This window comes from Tachyglossus aculeatus, chromosome 13 (genome assembly GCF_015852505.1).
Source record: "Tachyglossus aculeatus isolate mTacAcu1 chromosome 13, mTacAcu1.pri, whole genome shotgun sequence".
NCBI lineage: Eukaryota > Metazoa > Chordata > Mammalia > Monotremata > Tachyglossidae > Tachyglossus > Tachyglossus aculeatus.
This window is the reverse complement of record NC_052078.1, coordinates 23,503,334-23,527,745: the sequence shown is the minus strand read 5'-3', so window position 1 is coordinate 23,527,745 and position 24,412 is coordinate 23,503,334. Positions and strand designations below refer to the sequence as shown.

The 24,412-nt window shown below is 48.0% G+C and overlaps 1 protein-coding gene across 1 annotated transcript in view; it reads left to right on the top strand.

The window, feature by feature from the left end:
* The window catches only part of RUNDC3B (RUN domain containing 3B), a 49,651-nt gene extending 25,441 nt beyond the window's left edge, over positions 1 to 24,210 (top strand). The window contains exons 7-11 of the mRNA XM_038755555.1: positions 5,803 to 5,971; positions 7,664 to 7,821; positions 12,111 to 12,257; positions 17,488 to 17,606; positions 21,997 to 24,210. Of these exons, the coding sequence (XP_038611483.1) occupies positions 5,803 to 5,971; positions 7,664 to 7,821; positions 12,111 to 12,257; positions 17,488 to 17,606; positions 21,997 to 22,142 (739 nt within the window). The 3' untranslated portion in view covers positions 22,143 to 24,210. The remainder of the gene's footprint in view (positions 1 to 5,802; positions 5,972 to 7,663; positions 7,822 to 12,110; positions 12,258 to 17,487; positions 17,607 to 21,996) is intronic.
* The last annotated feature ends 202 nt before the right edge of the window (positions 24,211 to 24,412 follow it).

The window sequence follows — 24,412 nt, the reverse complement described above, 5'->3', positions numbered from 1 at the left end:
CAAGCGTAGCTGACTTGTCAATAAGCTCATCACACGCTCCTAGGCGCAGAAGGCCCTATTTGGTTTGAATGGCACTATGTGCTCTTCTCCGCCCCTGCTTTCCCTTCTAAAAGGCAGGTAGGCTCGTAAAACGTCGACCGGGCTGTGGAGATGACAAAGGGGCTGAGAATTCATGTCTCCAAGATGAAATGGCCCAAGGCCCGGAGCGTGCTAATGACTCCAAGGAGTGCTAGCCCGCTTCTGGCCTGATTGCGTCTCCCAAATCTGAGCGGGAAGGACTGCCAACCGTCTCCTCTTCCTCAGCCTTCTTTTCCAAGCCCCAGTCTGCCCATCCCCTCTCCTGCCATCTTTCCCTTCCCCAAAACTCTGGCTGCTCCGTATCGCCCCTTGCTTCCCTTGCCCGGGGTCGGCATGCCCGCGGGGTAGTCCCCTGCCCCGTGGCAATGCCAGGCTGACAGCTGTGGCCTTCGGAATCCACCACCCCCCGATTGGGCGCTAGGCTCCTCCAGGGTGGGGACCGTGCCTTTTTAACCTTTATCGAGATACCCTCCCAAGGGTCTCGTTTTAAGCGCCCTAAGCACGCGTCCCAGCCAGCACGGCGCCCCACACCTGGTAGCAACCCAGTTCGATGGTCTGCTGTGTGACCTTGGGCAAGTCACTTCTCTGGACCTCAGTTCCCTCATCTGTAAAAGGGGGATTGAAACTGGAGGCCCCCTGTGGGACAGGGACTGCGTCCAACCCAATATGCTTGTATCCACCTCAGTGCTTAGTACAGTGCCTGGCACATAGTAAGTGCTCAATAAATACGATTGACTGACTACAGCACTCTGCAGACAGCAGGTACCAGGTGGGGCCCTCTGCAGGGGGTAGGCGTCTCTTTCAGCGCTCGACACGCATTAGGTGTCCAGTAAAGCTCTCCGTACACAGTAGGTGCCTACAGTCTCGTCCATTGCACAAATCGGGCATCCAGCAAAGCACTCTGCATAGATTTGGCTCTCAAGAAGTATCACTGAAGAGAACGTGGGCCTGAGGCAGAAGGTCCTGCGTTCTAGTCCTCACTCCACCTGTCTGCTGTGGGCCCGTGGTCAAGTCATTTTACTTTTCTGTGCCTCGGTTGCCTCACCTGTAAAATGGGGGTTAAGACTGTGAGCCCCATGTGGGACAGGGACTGTGTCCAGTCCAGAGCTTAGAACAGTGCCTGGCACAGAGTAAGCGCTTAACAAATACCACAAATATCATTATTATAATTATTATTAATGAATGAGTGTATGAAAATAATAACCTTGGGATCCATTAACAAGCTCCTCTGTGCCAAGCATCGTACTAAGCTCTGGGATAGATACAAGATCGTCGGGTCCCATGTGGGGTTCACAGTCGTAGCAGGAGAGAAAACAAACCCGGAACCCCCATTTTGCCGGTGATGGAACTGAGGCCCAGAGAAGTGAAGTGACTTGCCCAGGGTCACACAGCAGGCAAGCGGCAGAGCCGAGAGGAGAACCCAGGCTCTCTGACTCCCATCCCCGTGTTCCTAATACTAGGGCACTGCTAATTTTTCATGGAGGAACGCCCGTCAATGAGTAATGAACCTGGAATCGGGGAAGACAAGGAGCCACAATTTCTCTGCCGATCCTCACATCCTGTTGGAGATGGGATCACCTTACAAACTTGCCACTGTTGCCTGGAGTGGGGATGATAGACTGTGAGCCCACTGTTGGGTAGGGACTGTCTCTATATGTTGCCAACTTGTACTTCCCAAGTGCTTAGTACAGTGCTCTGCACACAGTAAGCGCTCAATAAATGCGATTGATGATGATGATGATGATAGGGAGTTATAAATTCGTACGCTCCTTGTGGGCAGGGAATGTGTCTGTCATATTACGTTGCCCTCTCCCAGGCACTTAGTACAGGGCTCTGCACACAGTGAGCGCTCAATAAATACCATTAATTGATCGATCGATTGATTGGCCATGAGACAGGGATGGTAAATAGCGGGCAGGAGTTGACTGGTTCTCTCGCCATCTTAAAGTTCCCTCATTCAAACCGTAAAAGATGGATCACATAAAACCCCCAACCGTTCCTTTGAATAAGAGAAGCAGCGTGGCTTAGTGGAAAGAGCCCGGACTTGGGAGTCGGAGGACCTGTGTTCTAATCTCGCCTCTGCCACTCGTCTGCTGTGTGACCGTGGGCAAGTCTCTTCCCTTCCTCTGCGCCTCAGTGACTTCAGGGGAAGCAGCGTGGCTCAGTGGAAAGAGCCCGGGCTTCAGAGTCACAGGGTTTGAATCCCGGCTCTGCCAATTGTCAGCTGTGTGACTGTGGGCAAGTCACTTCACTTCTCTGGGCCTCAGTTCCCTCATCTGGAAAATGGGGATTAAGACTGTGAGCCCCCCGTGGGATGACCTGATCGCCTTGTAACCTCCCCAGCGCTTAGAACAGAGCTTTATACATAACTTTGCTCATGTTTCAAAGGAAAAAAACCTTATTGTACCTTGGTTAGATTGTCCTTTGGGATGCCATCCTCTCAAAAATGTTAAATAGCAATGTGCTTGATAAGTTTTAGCAGATTGTCTTTTAAGTAAATTTGCCTCAGAACAAGCAGCTATTTTTAATAAAGTATTCTTGAAAGGATCACCTCTTTTGAAGATTACAAATAGAATTGGATCCGTGGGATAAATTTCTCTTTCAGAATTATTTTCATATTACGTCTGTTTCTCTTTCAAGAATTAATAAATTGCCGCCACTCAATTTAGTAAACCATTTTAGACCGTGAGCCCACTGTTGGGTAGGGACTGTCTCTATATGTTGCCAACTTGTACTTCCCAAGTGCTCTGCACACAGTAAGCGCTCAATAAATTACGATTGATTGATTGAATAAATGCCATTATTATTAGTATTCATCTGTCAGATGGGGATTAAGTCTGTGCCTTCCACTTAGTTATCTTGTATCTACCCCCAGCGCTCTGTACAGTGCCTAGCACGTTGTAAGCACTTAACAATTGCCATTAAAAAATAATAATGGCCCTTCTTGAGCCTTGTTAAAAGCTCTTCTCGGGTGTTTTAGTGTCTCCAATGTCCCTTCTATTAACGCATCCTGGACCTCTTGTCCACAAATTCATCCCACTGCCTCTTACGCCTTCTGATACATTCGGCTTGTTCCTGTGGTCACCAATTCCCTCACAAATTTCCAGTGCTTACCACCCTGTTCGGAAAGTGTTTCCTGTTGTTTGCTTGTATCTTCCACCTTCAGGCTCCCATGAGCGTCTCTCCCTGACTCTGGGCGAGTCGCTTCACTTCTCTGTGCTTCAGTTACCTCATCTGTAAATTGGGCATTAAGAGTGTGAGCCCCATGTGGGACAGGGACTGTGTCCAACCTGCTTAACTTGGATCTTGCGTCCAGCCCGATTTGCTTGTGTCCACCCCAGTGCTTAGTACAGTCCCTGGTATGTAGTAAGCGATTAATAAGCACCGCAATGACTATTATTATTATTACTTGCTGTGTGCAGAAGCACTGAACTGAGCGCTCGGGTTCCCTCCCCGGCCCCGGGTCTTGATAACCACTGTCAGGGAAAACACTGGACGTTACAGATGAAGTTGCCATTTTAAGAGCTTTAACCGAAAGGAAAACCAAATGGATCTTAGGGAAAATGCATTGGATTTTACCTGAAATTGCCAGGAACTGAGTCTCACGTCAGATTTAACCGAGGTGACTTTCTTAGCTGGTTTTGAGCCGATTCTACTGCATCCAAACACGATCACTCAGATAACACAGGTTAGCTGGGCGTCCGATATTTTCAGTCGAAACTATTTTTAGGTCAAACTCGAGTTATATAACTTATTGTCTTCCAAGGGCAATGTTCAAATAATAATTCAGGGCCCTCAAAGCTTGGTGGGTGAAATAATTATCGATAGGAAAAAGACCGTCTTTCACCTGGCACTATTTTGAAGATATTGGTGAATCTGTGATCATCATGTAGATTAAGGGGTGGAAATGAAAGGTGGTGCTCTGAGAAACGTTTACATAGAAATGTTTTCAAAAGTCCAATCAAGCTCTTTTCGTGGTCACTAGCTAACGCTCAGGGCCTGGTTTTCAGGGCGTCATGCCAGGGACAAGCCTTTATTTTAGCCCGTTGCTGATTGGTAGGAAAGAGTCCTGTAGAGAAAAGGAAGTCCCTGAAATCCTGGCTTTGTTTTCTTTGTTTTTGTGATTTTTCTATTATATCTCAGCCCAGAGGGTTTATTCCAGCTGAATTAGTAAAAGAAAAATAAAATCAGTGAATTTCATTTCTAATGTAATAGTGAAATTCTCCGTATTCCTCTATCCTATGCGTGACTATTCCCATCGAGGCAAGAGATTCCGTAGTCAGAGGTTCCTTAACCATCGACTTGAGCATCAGAGAGCTTTTAGAAAATGATTCTTGTATTTACTCCTTGTAGTAAAAGTCCGATAACCTTTATTCACAACTCTTTTGTTTCCTCCCAAGGACTTATTACCGTGCTCTACCCAGAAGCACTCAATCAATACTAATGATTGGTTGACCAAAAGAAATGGTCCTCTTTTCATTAAAGATATTAATGTTAACAATGGTGGTATATATTAAGCACTCATTCAGTGCCAAGCACTGTGCTAAGCACCGGGGCACATATAAGATCATCAGTCCGGACACAGCCCCTGTCCCACACGGGTCTCACGGCCTAAAAGGGAAGGAGAAAAGGTCTCGAATCTCCATTTTACAGATTAGGATACTGAGGCACGGATGGGAAAACTGAGGCACAGAGGAGTCAAATGGCGTGCTTAAAGTCACATAGAAGCAGCACATAGTAAGTGCTTATCAAGTACCATAATAATAACTTATTTTCTAAGGGCACAGGGATTATATTCTCTAAGAGTCTCACATTTTTTTAATGTTATTTAATGGTATAGTGGATAGAGCACGGGCCTGGGATTCAGGAGGGCCTGGGTTCAAATCCTGACTGCCACTTGTCTGCTGTTTGACTTTGCGCAAGTCACTGAACTGCACCTCAGTTACCTCCTCCTTAAAATGGGGGATTAAGACTGTGAGCCCCATGTGGGACAGGGCTGCGTCCATCCTGATTAGCTTGTATCTACCCCAGCACTTAGTACAGTGCCTGGCACATAGTAAGTGCTTAACAAATGCCATAAAAAAAGCAGAGTCGTCGGGATTAGTGCCCAGATCTCCTGAGATGAGTTGGTTAATGCAAGTTTTGGGAATTGGGCTGATTAGCAAATACTCCGGGGCCCAGGAAATCCAAGTATTAAAAGTCTCCCGGCACAAGTGATGTATTGCTTTCCAAGGAGACTAGGCATTGACCTGTTATTATTTCATTATTATCTTTACGCCCCAAATCAAGCATCACCCATTTGAACAGTCCCATCCTTCCTCCCCACTTACCCCTGGCTCTTCATTTAGAAATGGGGCAACAGCTTCAGTCGTTGGCAACTCCCTCTGCACGTCTGTTTGGAAGAGTTCACGGCGGGGAGACCCTCTCCCCGTCATTTCATTCCCATCAGTCAGCGCTCATCTTGCACCGACAGGGTTTCACGTGGCTACGTCCGACAAAGCGCACTAATCTCAGCTGCCTAACGCTGGTTTGGATCCTCTTCCAGCGCAGGTATCCAAACTCAAGAAACTTCCAGCAGCCACCGTTTTTAGGACGTTTAGCTCCTGCCCTCTGGATTTCACCTACCCCTCCGGTCTCAGCTTTGGGCGGGGGCGTTGACGGGGCCGTTCCACGGACGCTACTTGCCGGGGATGATTTTGGGGTTTCTAACTTGGATCTCTTCAGTTCTGATAGCATCAGCAGCGATGAAGAAGAATTAAGGACCCTGGGAAGTAGCGGTAGCGAAAGCAGCACTCCGGAGGCTATCGGGCCCCCGCTCCTCATGGATGAAAACCGCTGGTTCATTAAGTGCAAAAGAGTCGAGCAGAAGTATCGACTTATCCTAGAACAGAAGGTAAATATCATTTACTTCCTTTACTGAGGTGCTTCCCCATGCGCCTCAGTCCGCTAAAGCGCTGGATAAACACGGTTGAATGAGCGATTAAGCGAAGGGATGAAATTATTCCCTATGACTCCTGAGCTCCTGAGCCTAGCCTAGTATAAAGTGGTAAGTTTCATGGATACAGGCGGTTCTCTGGGAAGCAGCGGGGCTTGGTGGATAGAGCACTGGCCTGGGAGGGAGAACAGGAGTCCAATTCACTTTCACGTGGAACTGCAGAAGGGGGACAGGTTTTCGGAGCTGTGGAACTAACCGAGACCGAAGTAAGAAATGTGGGCAGGGAAAGTCTGTTTATTTTTAAATTGTACTCCCCCAAGTAGAGTCCTTTGCGCACAGTAAATGCTCAATAAATACGCCCGAATGAATGAAGAAATAAAATGTATATGCCTATCCTGTTCCAGAGTTACTTGCGTTGCTGTATTTCCACCCATACGCTTTCTCTCTCTGTCTCTCTCTCCCCTCCCTCTCTCTGACCTTCAAGTTTGAAGATGCCAATACCGATGGTTTCGTTTTATCCGACTGTAAGCTCATTGTGGTCAGGGAACGTGCCAACCCACCCCCACCCCCCACAAGCGTTTAGTACAGTGCTCTGCACACAGTGAGCATTCAGTAAGTAACGATCGATTGATTGATCCGTGAGAATGGCCGATGGGATGAACGGAACTGAGCCTGGCGTAAATTCTAGGCATATAAAGATTGCCCTCTTCTGTATTGTGGCAGTTATTACTTCCACAGCCCGGTGTCATTTCGATTTCTCCGTCTTCGTGTCAGACGCCGCCCAAGCCCATAGTCTAAGACAGTTTTGTTCCATTCCTTCTCTGTCTCCCCCTTTTAGACTGTGAGCCCGCTGTTGGGTAGGGGCTGTCTCTATATGTTGCCAACTTGTACTTCCCAAGCGCTTAGTACAGCGCTCTGCACACAGTAAGCGCTCAATAAATACGATTGATTGATTCCTGATTGTTGCACAACGAACTTACCCGTGTTCCGTGGCTGTCTCCCCAAAGTGCACTTCTCTGCTCCATTATTTGAGGTCTCGCTGTGGGCAGAGAACGTGTCTACCAACTCTGTGATATCGTACTCTCCCAAGCACTTCGTACAGTGCTCTGCATGCAGTAAGTGCTCAATAAATGCCACTGATTGTATATATGTTTGTACATATTTATTACTCTATTTTACTTGTACATATCTATTCTATTTAATTTTGTTAGTATGTTTGGTTTTGTTCTCTGTCCCCCCCTTTTAGACTGTGAGCCCACTGTTGGGTAGGGACTGTCTCTATATGTTGCCAATTTGTACTACCCAAGCGCTTAGTACAGTGCTCTGCACATAGTAAGCGCTCAGTAAATACGATTGATGATGATGATGATCTTTAGCACATATTTTTTAAAGTCATACCTGGGAGAAAGTTAGACACTAAAAGAGGCCTTGTGAGAGTGAAGTAATTGTCTTAAAACCATTTTAGCTATTGCCAGTTGCCTAAAGCCATTTTGCTTACTATTAGGGAGTGACTTTGGCAGTTGGGAGATTTGAGTCTCCCAATTACTTATGTGTTTTGATGAATTAAATAAAATACGTTGGAATGGTGCCACTGTAAATTTTAATTAACACTGTTTCTCTGAGTACTCTCTTGTGTTGCTCTATTTCCAGGGTTATCTTGAAGAGCTGGTAAGACTTCGGGAAAAGCAGCTATCGGAATCTGCGTCTCAAAACAAACTGTTATTCCAGAGGATAGAAGATTCTGATTTGGCCCATAAATTGGAAAAGGAGCAGCTGGAATACATAATTCTGGAATTGCAAGACCAGCTGTAAGTAAGATGCTAGTTGGGGAAACTTGGATAACACAGGAGTAGCAAAGAAATCACAATTCTTGTGTGAACACACATTTTGAGACAAGAACTAACCTTCTAGAAAAATAAGTGTCTAGACTTTGGGTTTATTTTTCACTTGACCAAGCACTTTGAAAATTCCCAGCCCTTAAGATGAGAAAACATGAAAAGAAATGTTTAGTCAGTAATTTATCATTATCATAAAATAACCTAATCCGGGTTCTGTCTCTTGTCTGCTGCGTGACCTTGGGGAAGTCATTTAACTTCTCTATATCTCAGTTTCCTCACCTGTAAAATGGGGATTCAATGCCTGTTCTCTCTCCTACTTAGATTTTGAGCCCCATGTGGGACAGGGACTGTGTATGACTTGAAACTGTATCTACCTCAGGGCTTAATAAAAGTGGTTGGCACCCAATAAGCGCTTATAAGTACCACAGTTATTACTATTATTTTTTATGGTATTTGTTAAGTGCCTGTTAAGTGCCAGGTGGGGTAGATACAAGCTAATCAGGTTGGATTCAGTCCATATCCCACGTAGGGCTCACGGTTTTACTCCCCACTTTGCAGATGAGAAAACTGAGTCACAGAGAAGTTAAGTGACTTGCCCAAGGACACACAGCAGATGAGTTGTGGAGCCGGGAAATAGAACACAGATCCTTTTGACTGCCAAGCCCATGCTCTATCTTTTAGGCCATGCTGCTTCTCATTATTATTATTATTATAATTGTTATTATTAGTAGTAATAGCATATGAGTAGGTGTAGCATATTCAGGGTGGCAAATGACTGACAATTCATTTAAACGGTATGAATCAAAAAGTACTAATTCCAAACAATTTTACTGACATAATAAGACATACATAGCTTTATACAGTACAGAGTTTTAAAATTAAACAATGCTTAATGATTTAGTACATCCACCAGCAGTTTCATTATGCTTACATAACCTAATTAGCAAATTAGGAGCCCTAACATCCTGTTGTTTGGGGTCATATGGTGTTACAGTCATATTATCAACCATTGATGTAGGCCTTTTTCCAGGACCATTTTTTGACAGCCAGTAAGCCTTCCAGGATAGGCATGCACGTTTTATTTCTTCAATTCATTCATTTGGTCATATTTATTGGGCACTTACTATATGCAGAACGCTGTACTAAGCGTTGGGGAGAGTACAGGATAACAATAAACAGACATTCACTCCCCACATTTCTTACTTCAGTCTTGGTTATTCCCCAGTTCTGAAAACCTGTTCCCTTTCTGCAGTTCCGTGTGAAAGTGAATTGGACTCCTGTTCTCCCTCCTATTTAGACCGTGAGGCCCGTGTGGGACGGGGGCTGTGCCCGACCTGACCTGATGATCTTGAATCTACCCCAGTGCTTAGAACAGTGCTTGATACATAGTAAGCGCTTAACAAATACTATAAAAACAAACAAAAAATGTTTTTTTTTCCACTGGATTGAAATTAGGGCCGCTTAGCTATAGTCAGTGAGTCGATTGTATTTATTGAGTGCTTACTGTTTGCAGAGCACTGAACTAAGAGCTTGGGAGAGGACAATATAATATAGCAGACACGTTCTCTGCCCACAGCGTGCTTACAGTCTAGAGGGCGAGACAGCCATTAATAAGAGATAAATACAATTACAGATATGTACAAAAGTGCTGTGGGGTTGGGGCAGGGGTGAAGAAAGGGAGCAAGTCAGGGTGATGTAGAAGGGAGTGGGAGAAGAGGAAAGGAGGGCTTAGTCAGGGAAGGCCTCTTGGAGGAGATGGGCCTCCGATAAGGCTTTTAAGGAGGGGAGAGCAATAGTCTGTTGGATATTATATGAGGAGGGAGGGCATACCAGGCCAGAGGCAGGACATCTTCTTGAGCAAGGGAAACAGACGTTAATGTAAATAATTAAGGGGGACAGACATTTAAATAAATGAAGTACAGCTATGGTCACAAGTGCTGTGGGGCTGGGAGGGGGGATGAATAAAGGGAGTGATGCAAAAGGGTGTGGAAGAAAAGGAAAAGAGGGCTTAGGGAAGGCATGTTGGAGAAGCAGCTTCAATAAGGCTTTGAAGGCGGGGAGAACAATTGTCCATCGGATGTGAGCGGGGAGGGCATTCCAGGCCACAGGCAGCCATCTTCTGGATCAAGGGAAACAGTTCTTCTAGAGAATGCAGAGGTTCAGTTTCCCTGAGCAGGCTGGGAAGAAGGGGATCTGGAATTCCCACTCAGCCTCACCCGGGTCTGGTCCACCTCCTGACCCAGCACTCCATAAGAAGGCCCAGTTCGATTTTTTGCTTTGGCCTGTCCTCCTGTGGCTCTTCCCGGTGTTGGCGACCCTCCTGTCCGGAAGCCTCTTCCACAGATCTGACGTTAGATTGGCTCGTCCCTTCCCTCCGCCGTTGGGATTGCCAGAGAATGCGCATTAATCTCCATCTCTCCTGTCTCGGGCTTTTCCCAGTCAAATCTCTTTCTGGATCTAGCCCAGGATTTCTTGAAGCCAAATGGATTTTGACCTCGGGGGTTTCTTCTGCCTCTTTCCTTCCGCAGCCGCTCCTGAACGTCAGTCATTATGCCCCAAAGTGCTAGCCTTGGCTGCGTGTTGTGGTAATAGTCGGGCGGATAGGGAGAAGGAAGTTAGTCAAGAATCTCCTCCTGGAGGAGGTGGGATTTTAAGGAGGGCTCGGAAGAAGGGGAGAAATGGGTTTCTGGCAGCTCTGAAACGGGAGGGGAGTCCAGGCTGGAGGCAGGGTCAGAGGTGGATTTTTGAGACCGGGGCCCTGAGGAAGGGAGGAGCGTGCGAGAGAGGATGGACTAAGAGAACTGAAAGATAAGAGGAGCGAGCTGGTAGTCAGGAGTTTCTGCTAGATGCGGAGAGGAATCCAAAACCACTGGAGGTGGTTGAGGACTGGAGAGGCACAGGCAGGGCGATGTTTTGGAAAAAGGAACCGGGGAGAAAGCGGGGATATCAGTCGCGCGGGGGTCCAGCCGGGGGAAATACGGCAAGGACCTAGACCAGAGTGGCGGTCTTGCGGACAGAGAGGAAGCAAACGCTTCACATCAGGTTATCTGAAGCAACGAAAAATACGTTTCTAAGATTAAAGTATTTTGGGGTGAACTTTCGCAGGATTCTCCTGCAAAGGTTTAATGCAAAGTCCTGACCAGTGAGCTCACACCAAAATTGTCCCTTCAGACATCCAGGCCCTGAGTGATATTTATCGAGCGCATGCCGTCATGTTTGTAGTGCCTCTTGCTGGTTTCACTTTTCGTTTCCTTCCCACTTCTCAAGAGGTTCCTGCTTGAAAGTAACTGCTCCTTCCTTGGATGCAGTGAGCCTTGCCTTGCTGGTTTTGCTTACCCGCAGCCGTGGATTCCCAGCTTCTAACTGGGAGGTGATATCACCCGGGGCTTCGTTTTACTGAGTCCTGGAAACCTTTCCTCTGTTCTCCTTGCTTTCATTGTCCCAATTTCACCAGACAGTGGAGCGGAGCATTTCTGCTTCATTAGTAGCTTCTGCGCTCTTGGAAATCTGGACTGCAGGAAGGAGAAGATGGGAATTCTCTTAATGCATCTTGCCTGTACGGTTTTCAGTTTTGTCTATATACGGCGGACCCTTTCTGTCATAGATAGGTATACCTGACGTGTCTGGGATCTGTGGTGACTTCTCTTGCTGCTATTTTCCGATTTAGGTTTTGCTGTATTTTTTTACCCACTCCAATCCTTTAACCAGTTGCTCACTTTGAAATAGGACAATTGCCTCTACACCCCCTACTTTGTCCCTGGCTTTTCCCTCCCCTCTCTGCTATTCCCGAGGTGACTGACTGATTCTAAGCAGTTGGTAGGAGAAATCTGTTGTTACTGGAGGGTTGTGAGTTGGAGTTCCCGGGAGAGGATTCTTCAGAAATAGCCTCAGAGCACGAGACCCTTAGACTTTGGGCAGCCAGCAAGGAAAGAATGAAAGAACACACCCCTCAAGGCTAATGTTCTTGTTCAAACCAGTCGGGGGCCTGGCATCGACCAGTGGTATTTATTGAGCGCGTACTATGTGTACAGCACTGTACTAGGCACTTGAGGAGAGTCCGGTATAAGAGAGGAGGTAGACACATTCCCTGCCCACAGACAGCTTACAACTGGCTTATCTGGGGTGGGCTGTCAGGTGTTTTTTGTTGTTGTTGGTTTTTTTTTCCCTGTATCAATGGTGTGGGCGTTCTTTGATCCATCAGCTTCTCTTCCGTTTCTGAGCAGGGGCTGCCAAAGCACTCACCATTTTAATGTTCACAGGACTGTGCTAAAGAATAATGATTTAAGATCAAGACAAGAGTTAACTACTCACCTCACCAACCAGTGGCCTTCCCCAGGAGCCTCGGATGGCAATGCTGTAGCCCTGGACACATTGCTTTACCGAAAGCACAGTAAACAGTGGGATGAGTAAGTGGAATGCCTTTTTCAACCTCCATTTTCTTTTTCGTAATGGCAATAATAATAATAATAATGACATTTGTTAAGTGCTTCCTATGTGCAAAGCACTGTTCTAAGTACCAGGCACTGTACTAAGCGCCGGGGTAGATACAGGCGAATCAGCTTCGACGTGGTCCACGTCCCTCGATGAGGTAACCGAGGCCCAGAGAAGTGAAGCAGACTGGTGGCGGAATCAGGATTAGAACTCAGGCCCCCTGACTCCCAGACTGGATGCGGTCACTTGTGCCGTACGGGTAGATTTTCCGATTTCTTCAGGGGTGTTTTTGGTCGATTTCGGGTCAGACCCCTGTGCTGGTTCTAGAGCTTAAGAATGGAGAGTTGAGACGCTTAAATGCGTTAATGCCGTGAAAGAAGGCCGAGGCTGTGGAATTGGGAAGAAATGACGCTCCGCTTCCCCTCGAAGCCACTCGGTTCCTTTCAGGCGTGGGCTCGTGAGGTATTGTTTTAAACTCTAGATCTCAGGTCCTGTTTGCCTCAGCATTCAGTTTTCTGTCTCAGTTTGGCAACACCGAATTGCCCCGTCTGAGGGCATGGACGCCGTAGGAAGCCTGCCAGGTCAGTCTAGTACGGAGTTCATTTTATTAGCGTATCTGCTTTCGGAGGCGCTCAGAGAGTAAACCCACTGCCCTTCCTTCCCCCCGCCGCCCTGTCTCCCCACCGCCAAAATCAGCCTTCAGTTCAAATTCACCTCCCTCCTCCTTTCTCCTCCCTTTCTACCTGATTTGGAGTGGCCGGGCCGGGTCTCAGAGCTGCGGCCCAGTGAGTTATTGTACTAGCCCCAGAGGTTGGCATCTCCTTGACAGTCACTTGTTTTCTTTGTCTTCACCTCACTTTGCCACTTCCCCTTTGTCATGCAACTCTTCCTTTCACCTCTGTAACATCAGTCTTCTTCATTCCCGTATTCCCGCCGCACCCTCACTCGGAACGTCTCCCGGAAGCTCCGCTCTGCTCTGTGCTTTGAAGGCCAGAGCCGGGATCCCCAGTCTGTACCGGGGCACCTTCACGAGATTCCTCTTTCTGCCCAGAATTGCTTCCCCACAGCATGGTCCGTTTGTCAGCCGGGGCAAGATCTGTTGCTTAAAGTGGTCGCCAGACGATCAGCCTCTGCCTGTCCCTCACTCAGCAATGGAACAGAGACAATTCGGGGTTGGGCCTGGCCTGAGGGAGAATAGTCCAGAAGAAAACCGTGGGATCGGAAGGTAGCGGAGACTGGCCGGGCTCCTAAACTGTCCCTGGGGGCTCTTTGGGCCCGGATTTAGCACTGAAAACCCCCGCTAAAGTCACATTCGCAGCTAAGGGCCGTCACTTTATGGGTTGACTGATGATGATGGTATTTGTCAAGTGCTCACTTTGTGTCAACCACTCTTCCGAGCACCTGGATAGATACGAAGCTCATCAGGTTGGACAAAGTCTCTGTCCCCCATGGGGCTCACAGTCCTAATCCGCATCTTACAGAGGAGGTCACTGAGGCACAGAGAAAGGCAGCGACTTGCCCAAGAGCACATCAGACAAGTGGCAGAGCCGGGATAAGAACCCAGGTCTTTCTGATTGCCAAGCCCGTGTTCTGTCCATTAGGTCACGCTCGTTTGGGCCGGGTTATTTGAGACGGAGCTTTCTGCTCTTTTGTGCACTGATCACCTGGGGTTACTCTCCTTTTCAGAGTTCCCAACCCCAATATTGGGAAGCCAGAGGCAGGAATTTCCCACAGAGGGAAACAAAGAAATGTCTTTCTGATCGGCCCCGTTCAAGAGAAGCAGCGTGGCTTAGTGTAAAGAGAGTCAGAGGATGTGAGTTCTAATCCCGGCTCCTCCACTTGTCTGCTGTGCGACAATTATTGCACTAAAAGGTGGGATGGATGCCAGATAATCCAGTCTCGTACGGGGCTTGGAGTCTAAGTAGGAGGGAGAACAGGTATTGAATCCCCATTTTGCAGATGAGGAAACTGAGGCACAGAGAGCCTAAGTGCATTGCCCAAGGTCACACAGCAGATGAGTGGTGGAGCTGGGAATAGACCCCAGAACCTCTGATTTCCAGGCCTATGCCCTTTCCACTGGGCCAGGCTGTTCCCCTGATTTTAGACAGACTCAATAATTGAAGAGTATTTAAGAATGTCTGTGGGGTCATCAGTCAACAAGTACAAAACAGGTCACAAGTTAATCGATCAGTGGTATTGTTGTAGTACTTAGTGCGTACCGAACCCTGTGCTAAGCACCTAGGAGAGTATAATAGAGTTGGTAGAGAAGATCCCTGCCCTCAAGGAGTGTATAGTTGGAACAGAATGCTGATCTTTTGTTTTTTTTCTTTTTATGGTATTTGTTAAGCACCTACTATGTGCTTAGAACAATGCTTTGCCCATAGTAAGTGCTTAACAAATGCCAACATTATTATTATGATGATGATGATGATGATGATGATGATGATGCTGTGCCAGGCACTGTACTAAGCACTGGGGTAGATACAAGTTAATCAGTTTGGCCACATTCCCTGTCCCACATAGAGCTCGCAGTCTTATTCCTCATTTTACAGATGAGCGAACTGAGGCCCAGAGAAGTGAAGTGACTTGCCCAGGGTCATTCATTCGTTCAATCAGCCGTATTTATTGAGTGCTTACTATTTGCAGAGCACTCTACTAAGGGCTTGGGAAAGTACAATACGGCAATAAAGTGGAATCCCTGCCCACAGCGAGCTCACAGTCTAGTCACACAGCGGACAAGTGGCGGAGCCCAGGATTAGAATCCAGGTCCTTCTGACTCCCAGCCCCAAGCTCTATCCATTAGGCCACACTGCTTCTCTTCTGCTTCTTGGCAGATTCATTCATTCAATCGTATTTATTGAGCGCTTACCGCGTGCAGAACATTGTCCTTTCCTAGAGTGAACTGCCGTATTGTGTGGCGTCCCAGTGAAGGCTGAACGCTTTCTTCGACGAGTTCACGTCAGTTCTACTTTGGTGTCTGTTTGCAAAATCCAGACTTTTCTCCTTCATCCATCAGCGCGGGTTTTTTTCTGTGCACTTTAATAATAATAATAATAATAATAATGGCATTTCTAGGGGGCTTTGTATACATATTGATGAGTTCTTTACTTGAGATAAAACTTTTTAAGCAACCCCGCTACAAGAATAAGGTGGCTTGCATGGAGGCAGGGCAAGAGCAATGCTTCTGTTTGTGGCAGTAGGGTTAAGTGCCCTTTTAGGGGCCAGTAAAGGGAGCTTAGGAAAAAAGTCATCTGGAGAGAGAGAAGAGCCTCCTGCTATAGTCATTGCCTGCTGTTCAGACCCCCTTCCTACCAGCCTCCAAAATCAGCTGAGACCAGCAGTTTTTTGTTTGTTTTTTTTTTATGGTAAATGTTAAGCGCTTACTATGTGCCAGGCACTGTACTAAGCAGTAGATAATCAGGTTGGACACAGTCTGTGTCCCATATGGGGCTCACAGTCTCATTCCTCATTTTACAGACGAGGAAGCTGAGGCACGGAGAAGCTAAGTGACTTGTCCAAGGTCACACAGCTGACATGGCGGAGCCGGGATTAGAACCCTGATCTTCCGACTCCCAGGGCCGTGCTTAAAAATCCATTAGGCCACGCGGTAGTTTTGAGAACACCACCTCCTGCCATCTCCACACCACACCCAGGCCCGGAAGCCCGCAATCCCAGCTGGTAATTTTCTGTGATCCATGAGCTTTCTCGATAGGCACAGGAAAGCAGCTCGTAAAGAAATGGACCCAATGTAGTGGTGGTTGTTTTAAGCCACTATTCGCTCGTCTCCCCATGCCGTCAGGGCTGATGTGCAACTTCAGAATTACTGCTAGGGAATGCCAAGTGGCAGGGTTCGCCCGAAAACTCCAGTGGAATTTCCAGTGGCCCCTGCTCACGCAAACTACCGGGGAAATAGAAAATCTCCACAAAAGCACAGCAGTGGGGTAGTCCGTTTGAAGGAATTGTCTCTCAGGTGACTCTTTCCAGTCTTTGACGTTGGAAAAATAAGTACACTAGAAAAGGGAAGCCAGCTTTACGTCACAGTTTGGTTGTACCATCTCAGGACAATGTTCTGAAATTCATTTCTCCCAAGCCTGGGGGGACAGAACGTTATTTCTCTCCTCTTATCATCAATGGTGTTTATTGGGCACTTTCTATGTGCAGGGCACTGTTCTAAACACTTGGGAACGGTCAATACAATGGAGTTTTTTTATGGTATTTATGTGCAAAGCATTGGGGTAGATGCAAGCTAGTCCCTGTCCCACACGGGGCTCACAGTCTTAATCCCCATTTTACAGCTGGAGTAGCTGAGGCACAGAGAAGTGAAGTGACTTGCCCAAGGGCAGCCAGCAGACAAGTGGCAGAGCGGAGATTAGAACCCAGATCCTCTGAGTCCCAGGCTTGGGCTCCATCCACTAGGCCACACTGTTTCTGCAGACATGCTCCCTGCCCACCATGAGCTTACAGTCTAGAGACGAGTTTACGGACAAATCATTTAGTTCTTCTTACCGAAGACAATCCGGAGGCAATTCTCAGGGCATCTTTTAAATGTCTTTAACCACGTGATTTGAGAGGGAATACTGTGTTTCTGTTTATTCATTCTTGGAATCGCCCCTGCTTGACATGGGTCTCTGAGGCTTGTGCTAAACTTCACCTTGCATTCATTTGGTACTTGCTAAATTAAGCCAACTCTAGGGGATGAGATAGTCGGTTACGACCAGATGGAAAAATCCAAGGCCGTGCTTTTTCGCAAAACACTTCGTATGAAATCCCCCCCAGTGCTTACTAAGAAACGGGAAGGGGGTTGGTTATTTTTAATAGGGGCTTAGACCTAAAAATCGATGACTCTTCTACCATCTGAAATATTTAGACTTCGCCACAGAAGTAACAAAGAAAACGAATGGGCGTACGTACAAAGTCTAAAAAAAAAAAATCTAAGCTTTTTCCGTTCCTGCCGTAGAACTCAGACTTACGGAGCAGATCCGAACTTGTCAATCAGTCAGTCGGTGAGACCCATTTATTGACTCACGGAGTTGCCATTTTCCCTTTTTCTGCGGGTTCAGCAGGCCTTCCCAAAGTAGAGCAGAACTTGGATAAATTGGGGAGGAGGCAATCGGAGGCAGAAGTAAGGAAAGGGAAAGAGTCTGAGGAAAAAAATAAGACCCGGATCGCAGTAAACTGAAGAATGATGTCATTTTTATTTTCCAGGAAAAGTTTTCAAAGTCTGGACCAATTAGGAGAAGGGAACCTTTCTCAGTCATCTCTGGACCCAGGCCATTCGCAGGATGGAGATGAAAAAGAAGGGATATTAAACCTACTAAGTGAAGGTAAAATTACCTGCCTCAAAGCAATTTTTTTTCCACTGTTTTCCATAGAAGCTACACGTGAACGATATTCCCAGAGAGCTACTCGAGGGTTGTGAGGTTGCGAGGTCACCAGGTCAGCAAGCCACTAGCTTGGGTTTGATTCCATTCGGCTGCTGGGTGACCGTGGGTAAGTCACTTCACTTCTCTGTGCCTCCGTTCCCTCATCTGTAAAAATGGGGATCGAGGCCGTGAGCCCCACGTGGGACAGGGACTGTGTCCAACCCGATTTTCCTGCATCCACCCCAGCGCTTAGTACAGGGCCGGGCACATAGTGAGCGCTTAACAAATACCATCATTATTATTATGGTGATGATGGAGTGGGCTGTTGAGCTTGGGGGATGCGCATGTACCCTGAAAGCAACCATGATGGCCCTCTGATATTTTGGGGGCCCCCTCGAGAGGTCCCTGAGTTGCCTCCATGTGTTGGTTAGAAACCATTAGCCCAGTGGCTGTGACCCCCTGCCTTCCTAGCTCACTGCCAGGGAGTGTATTAAGCCCCCTTGGCACCTGGGGGGGGTCTCAGGACGAAAGTAATTGTGAATTTGACTGTGAAAAAGCTGCTTTTCATCCACCCTCCACACCAAATATTCCAATCAGTCAGTCGTATTTATTCAGCACTTCCTGTGAGCGGAGCACTGTGCCAAGCGCTGGGGAGAGCACAAGAGAACAAAAAGAGAAGCAGCGTGGCTCAGTGGAAAGAGTGAGGGCTTGGGAGGCAGAGGTCATGGGTTCTAATCCCGGCTCTGCCGCTTATCAGCTGTGTGACTTCGGGCAAGTCACTTCACTTCTCTGTGCCTCAGTTCCCTCATCTGGAAAATGGGGATTAAGACTGTGAGCCCCATGTGGGACAACCTGATTACCTTGTATCTCCCCCATCACTTAGAACAGTGCCTGGTACGTAGTAAGCGCTTAACATATACCAAAATTATTATTAAAAACAGACACATTCCCTGCCCACAATGAACTTAACGGTCTAGAGAAATGGAAACTGAGTCTTCATTTTTTTCAAAATATAACAGCCCCATTTAAGAAGTACTAAAATAACACTCCTTTCTGCTATCTTTTTTTTTTTTTTGGTTTTTGTTAAGGGCTTACTGTGTGCCAGGCACTGAACTAAGCACTGGACTAATAATAATAATAATAATAATAATAATAATAATAATAATAGTAATGGCATTTATTAAGCAATTACTATGTGCAAAGCACTGTTCTAAGTGCTGGGGAGGTTACAAGGTGATCAGGTTGTCCCACAGAGGGGGGGCTCACAGGTTGGACACAGTCCCTGTCCCACAGAGGGCTCTCAGTCTTAATCCCCATTCTCCAGATGAGGTAACTGAGGCCCAGAGAAGTGAAGCGACTTGCCCAAGGTCACACAGCCGACAAGGGGCAGAGCCGGAATTAGAACTCAGGTCCTCCTGGCTCCCAGGCCTGTGCTGTATCCACTAGGCCACCCAATCATCTGTTGCCCTCCCAGCCCTATCTCCAGATTTCTTAGCCGTGCTCAGCTGTCGTCTCTGTTTCTCCTCCCGTCCGCTGATCCTCAGGGACTTCAACATTCATCCTCCGTCGCACTCGTCAGCTCTGCTGACCTTCTGCTCCACCTCACCCATCCACCAAGTGAGACACTGAAACTCACCCGCACCAATTCTCGCCCCACCTCCGAAGCTGTATTCAAATCCCACCTCCCCAACGAAGCCTTCACTTCCTCTACTTCTCTTTCACTGACACACTGCGATATGCACCCTGTGCCTTGTCTTAGGCCGTGGAGTCGTCTCCGACCCATAGCAACTCCACGGATGCACCTCTTCCAGCCCGCCCCACCTCCATCTACAGTCGTTCCGATAGGGTATCTGTCGAGTTATCCCGGTAAAAATCCGGACGCGGTTTACCCTTTCTGCCTTCCGCGCGGTAAACCGGAGTCTCCGCCCTCGACTTTCTCCCGTGACGCTGCCGCCCAGCATGGGCGAGTTTTGACCTGTAGCATCATCATCATCATCATCAATCGTATTTATTGAGTGCTTACTATGTGCAAGCACTGTGCTAAGCGCTTGGGAAGTACAAATTGGCAACATATAGAGACAGTCCCTACCCAACAGTGGGCTCACGGTCTAAAAGGGGGAGACAGAGAACAAAACCAAACATACAAACAAAATAAAATAAACGGAATAGAAATGTACAAGTAAAATAAATAAATAAATAGATAGAGTAATAAATATGTACAAACATATATACATATATACAGGTGCTGTGGGGAAGGGAAGGAGGTAAGATGGGGGGGTGGAGAGGGGGACGAGGGGGAGAAATGAAGTGACTTGCCCAAAGTCACCCAGCTGACAAGAGGCGGAGCCGGGATTTGAACCCATGACCTCTGACTCCAAAGCCCGGGCTCTTTCCACTGTGCCACGCTGCTTCCTTCCACTCGCTAGCCACCGCCCAAGCTAAGAATGGAACGGACAGGCTTGACTCTCCCTCCCGTAGCCGAGACTGGTAGAGTCCAGGAAACTTTCCAGGTGCCATCCTGAGTGATAGTCACCCAAAGGAAACAGAATGGCCTAGTGGATAGAGCACGGGCCTGGAAATCAGAAGGACCTGGGTTCTAATTTGCATCTCCTCTTTTCTCCCCGATGATCATTTTCAAACCCTCACTCTCCGGTGGCTCATCCCCCTGCTTCAAACAGGCTCATGTTTCCCTTATCTTAAAAAGATCCTCCTCCAGACCCCACTGCAACATTCAGCTACCGCCCCACCTCCCTCCTACTGTTCCCGTCTAAACTCCTCAAGTCCATTTCCTGCACTTCTTCTTTTTCCAACTCCTGTCCTGACCCTTTACTGTCCAATTTTTGTTCCCTCCTCTCCCCTGAGATTGCTATTATACCAGGTCACCAAGGACGCCCTTTCTTACCAAATGTAATGGAAAATACTCCGTCCTGATCCTTCTTGTCCTCTCAGTTCCCCTCTCCTGGAAACACTATCATGGTTTTCCTGACAGAGCCCACGTCTGGCTCTCCTCTTCCCTCTGTGGCCAGATCTTCCTGCCTCCAAGGCGTCTCTGAATGGATATACCACCAACATCATCATCAATCATCATCATCAATCGTATTTATTGAGCGCTTACTGTGTGCAGAGCACTGTACTAAGCGCTTGGGAAGTACAAGTTGGCAACATATAGAGACGGTCCCTACCCAACAGCGGGTTCACAGTCTAGAAGGGGGAGACAGACAACAAAACGAAACATATTAACAAAATAGAATAAATATGTACAAGCAAAATAGAGTAATAAATATGTACAAACATATATACAGGTGCTGTGGGGAAGGGAAGGAGGTAAGACGAGGGGGATGGAGGGGGGAAGAGGGGGAGATTCATTCAATCATTCATTCAATCGTGAGCAATTCATTTGCTCAGTTGTATTGATAATAATCAACCGTATTGAGCGCTTACTGTGTGCAGAGCACTGTACTAAGTGCTTGGGAAGTACAAGTTGGCGACATATACAGTCCCTACCCAACAGTGGGCTCACAGTCTAGAAGGAGGAGACAGAGAACAAAACAAAACATACTAACAATCATCCTCATCTTCCCTCCCAAATCCTCTCCTTCACTTTTGTTTTTGAGGGGTGATTGTGCCCAGCACTGTACTAAGCACTGGGGTAGGGCTGGAAGCTCATTGTGGGCTGGAAACGTGTCTGTTTATTCTTGCATTGTACTCTCCCAAGCGCTTATTGTGTGCAGAGCACTGCACTAAGTGCTCAATAAATACAATTGAAATAATGAAAACAAGGTAATTAGGTTGGACACGGTGCAGGCCCCATGGGGCTCACGGTCTTAACCCCCGATTTCCAGAGACTGAGCCCCAGAGAAGTGAAGTGACTTGCCCGAGGTCACACAGCAGGCAAGTGGCAGAGCGGGCATTAGAACCCAGGTCCTTTTGATTCTCAGGTCCATGCTCTATCCATTAGGCCACAGTCCTTTTCAATAATAATAATAATAATGGCATTTGTTAAGCGCTTACTACGTGCAAAGCACTGTTCTAAGCGCTTTCTCATGTCTGCTTGTCTTTAATGTTTGTCTGGACTGTAAGCTTTTTGTGTGTAACAACTCAATTATATTGTACGCTCCCAAGCACTTAATACAGAGCTCTGCGCACTGAAAATGCTCACTAAGTACCAGTGACGGATGGATTGTTATAAACCCTGACGGGTTTGGCAGGCTTATGTTTCTTCCTCTGTGGGGCGATTATTGTACTCTCCCAAGCGCTTAGTACAGCGCACTACACCCAGGAAGCGCTCGATAAATACGACTGAACGAATGCATCGCGATTTCGGTTTTCCCGTCTGATCTCCCTTCTCCAGGGCAGGAGGGGACCCCTTCCATGCTTGGGCTCTGTGGCTCGCTCACCTCGGTAGCGAGTTACAAATCTCTGACCAGCCCGAGATCCACCGACTATCTGGCAAGTCCTACCACCGAGATGACCAGCCCGGGCCTCACTCCATCTTGAGACAGTGTCGGGGGCAGCGAGCTCCGTGTCGGATCGCGTCTCGCGGCTTTCCATCGGGCCGACCCCCGGGAAGACGTTTTGGTTTGAAACCCCGTGCGGGGGACTGAACGACAGCCGCAGGAAACACGGAATCACCTCTCCTCTCCTCCCTGAGGCTGATGGCCGCGGGGTCCCCTCTGGGTGCATCTTTCTCGTCTTAATTTCTCTCATGCCCTCATCACCCACGAATGGGGCGTTTTCCCCAGGTGAACGGGGACCCTTCCGAAGAGTTCCCCTGAAATAGGAACCTCGAGCGAACGTTTGCGGCTTAGGAAAGTCCTTCCGGCACGCCGGAGTTGCAAGGAGTCTCCGCGGCTGCGATCTGCGGGCCCTGGTTCTGGCGCGAGAACGCCAACCAGCGCAGTTTTGCTCGATTAAAAGGGATCGGGATCGAACGTCCGCAGGAGAAATGACTCCCTTCCACCTGCTTCCACCCTTTTCACACGGCGTCTCGGAGCACGGAAGCATATTTCCTTTATTTTTTAAGCGCTCTTCAGTTGTCAATTACCAGCGACTAGGGATTTGTTTCCACTTAACCATTTTATAACTTTTGTAGGAACTTGCCCTTCTGGACAGTTGCTCTCACCAACAGATTTCGGATAAGGCCTTGAAGACGGCATTTCCCACAGCTCAGACGCACTTAAGGGAACTGACGTACCGACACCCCGCCCCGCGGCCCCCACAAAACCCGACCCCAATCCAGATTTCCCCACTATTTGAAGAAAGGCCAATTGAGAAATGCCCAGGATAACCCTCCCTCGCACCTCAAAACAATCCAGCCGTTTCAAACGCTTCCCAAAAAGGGACAAATGGGAGAAGACCAGTCTAAAAGGGAGAAGTTGAGCCAGAAGTAGTGCTGGGAATTGCGGAGGCTCTCGGGTAAGGGTAAACGGAGTCACCACCGGAAGAATAAACCCTTGATAAAAACAAGTCTCTCAATAAGGGTCTTTCCGGGGGCTAGGCTTTGTGGTGAAATGCCCACCCACACCACCCGCTCTTTAACTCCAGTTAGCGTTTCCCCAAACCCCCATGAACTCTTCTGTCTCTTTACCTTTTTAACGGGAACGGTTTCCAGAGAGATTTAAAAGTGACGTCTCCCGAGGCCGCACGTGATCTCTCTTCCAAAAGGGCCGCGTTTTAAACTCGGCATGAAACCCTCCAAAGCCACCGTGTCTCGCGGAGTAGCCGCCGTCTTCGTTCTTGCGGGTGGGGGAGAGGCTCTGTCACGCCAAAGAAGTTTCACAAACTGTTTACAAGAAGCGAAGCGGCTGCCCCGGGGGTAGGGGAAATCATCCTCATGACAGCTTCCAGCGGAATCTGTCCCTGGTGCACTCGGAGGTGGTGCGGGTGTTTCGTTTCGCCCCCCTTTCCCACCTGGCCGGGCGGAGGGAGGGAGAGATCAGAAGCGGGGGGCTTCAATTGGCCTTTTTTAGGGGGAGAGAACGGTTTGGGGAGCCCCCAGTGACTTCAGCCTCTTCCTCTGCCACTCTGAGGGGAGACTGAGGCCCAATTCGGAGGATTTGAGCCGGGCTTCTAGAAAGACTGCCGGGACAGCCCGGGCACCAGCAGAGAGGGGGTCAGGATCCCTCCTTCTCCCCTCCCGCCCCGGTTTTCGGCTTGGGGTTACACAAAACGGAATCCCCGCTCCATCACTGGTCAATTTCCAGGATCGGTTTATTCAGCAGACGCGCACGGAAACTCCCGCTTTGACCACGTCGCCACTACCTTCACGTTTACATCCTTTCCCCCGGCGAGTCACGGTACTTCAGAGCTCTCTGACTCGGATCAGGGCGTCTAACCGGGCCTACGGACGGCTCCGCCTCTCGGAGCGACGGGTGGAAAGTTGATCTTTTCATGGAATTTCAGCTCCCCGCGTAATCGTCGTAGAGTAAGTGTCCGACTGTGCATGAGGAAACTGTTTTAGGTGTCGTCAGCGTAAAGGAAAACAGACTGCGGCATTAATGGCAAAATGTGTGTGTTGTATCGATGTGTTTCTGTTGCACGTAAATTAAACATTTTGTACCATTCAGTCTTAGTTTTTTTTTTCCTCTGTTGTTGCCAACATGAGCAAGCATTTACACTGAATTTACTCTTTACTAAGGACTAGAAGAAGTTACCCCAAAATCCACTGAGGCTCACTGCCAGCCACAATGGGTTCACCACCTAGTGAGAGAGGACAGACACACAGAACACAACACGATGATGAGGGTATTTATTAGGCACTTACTATG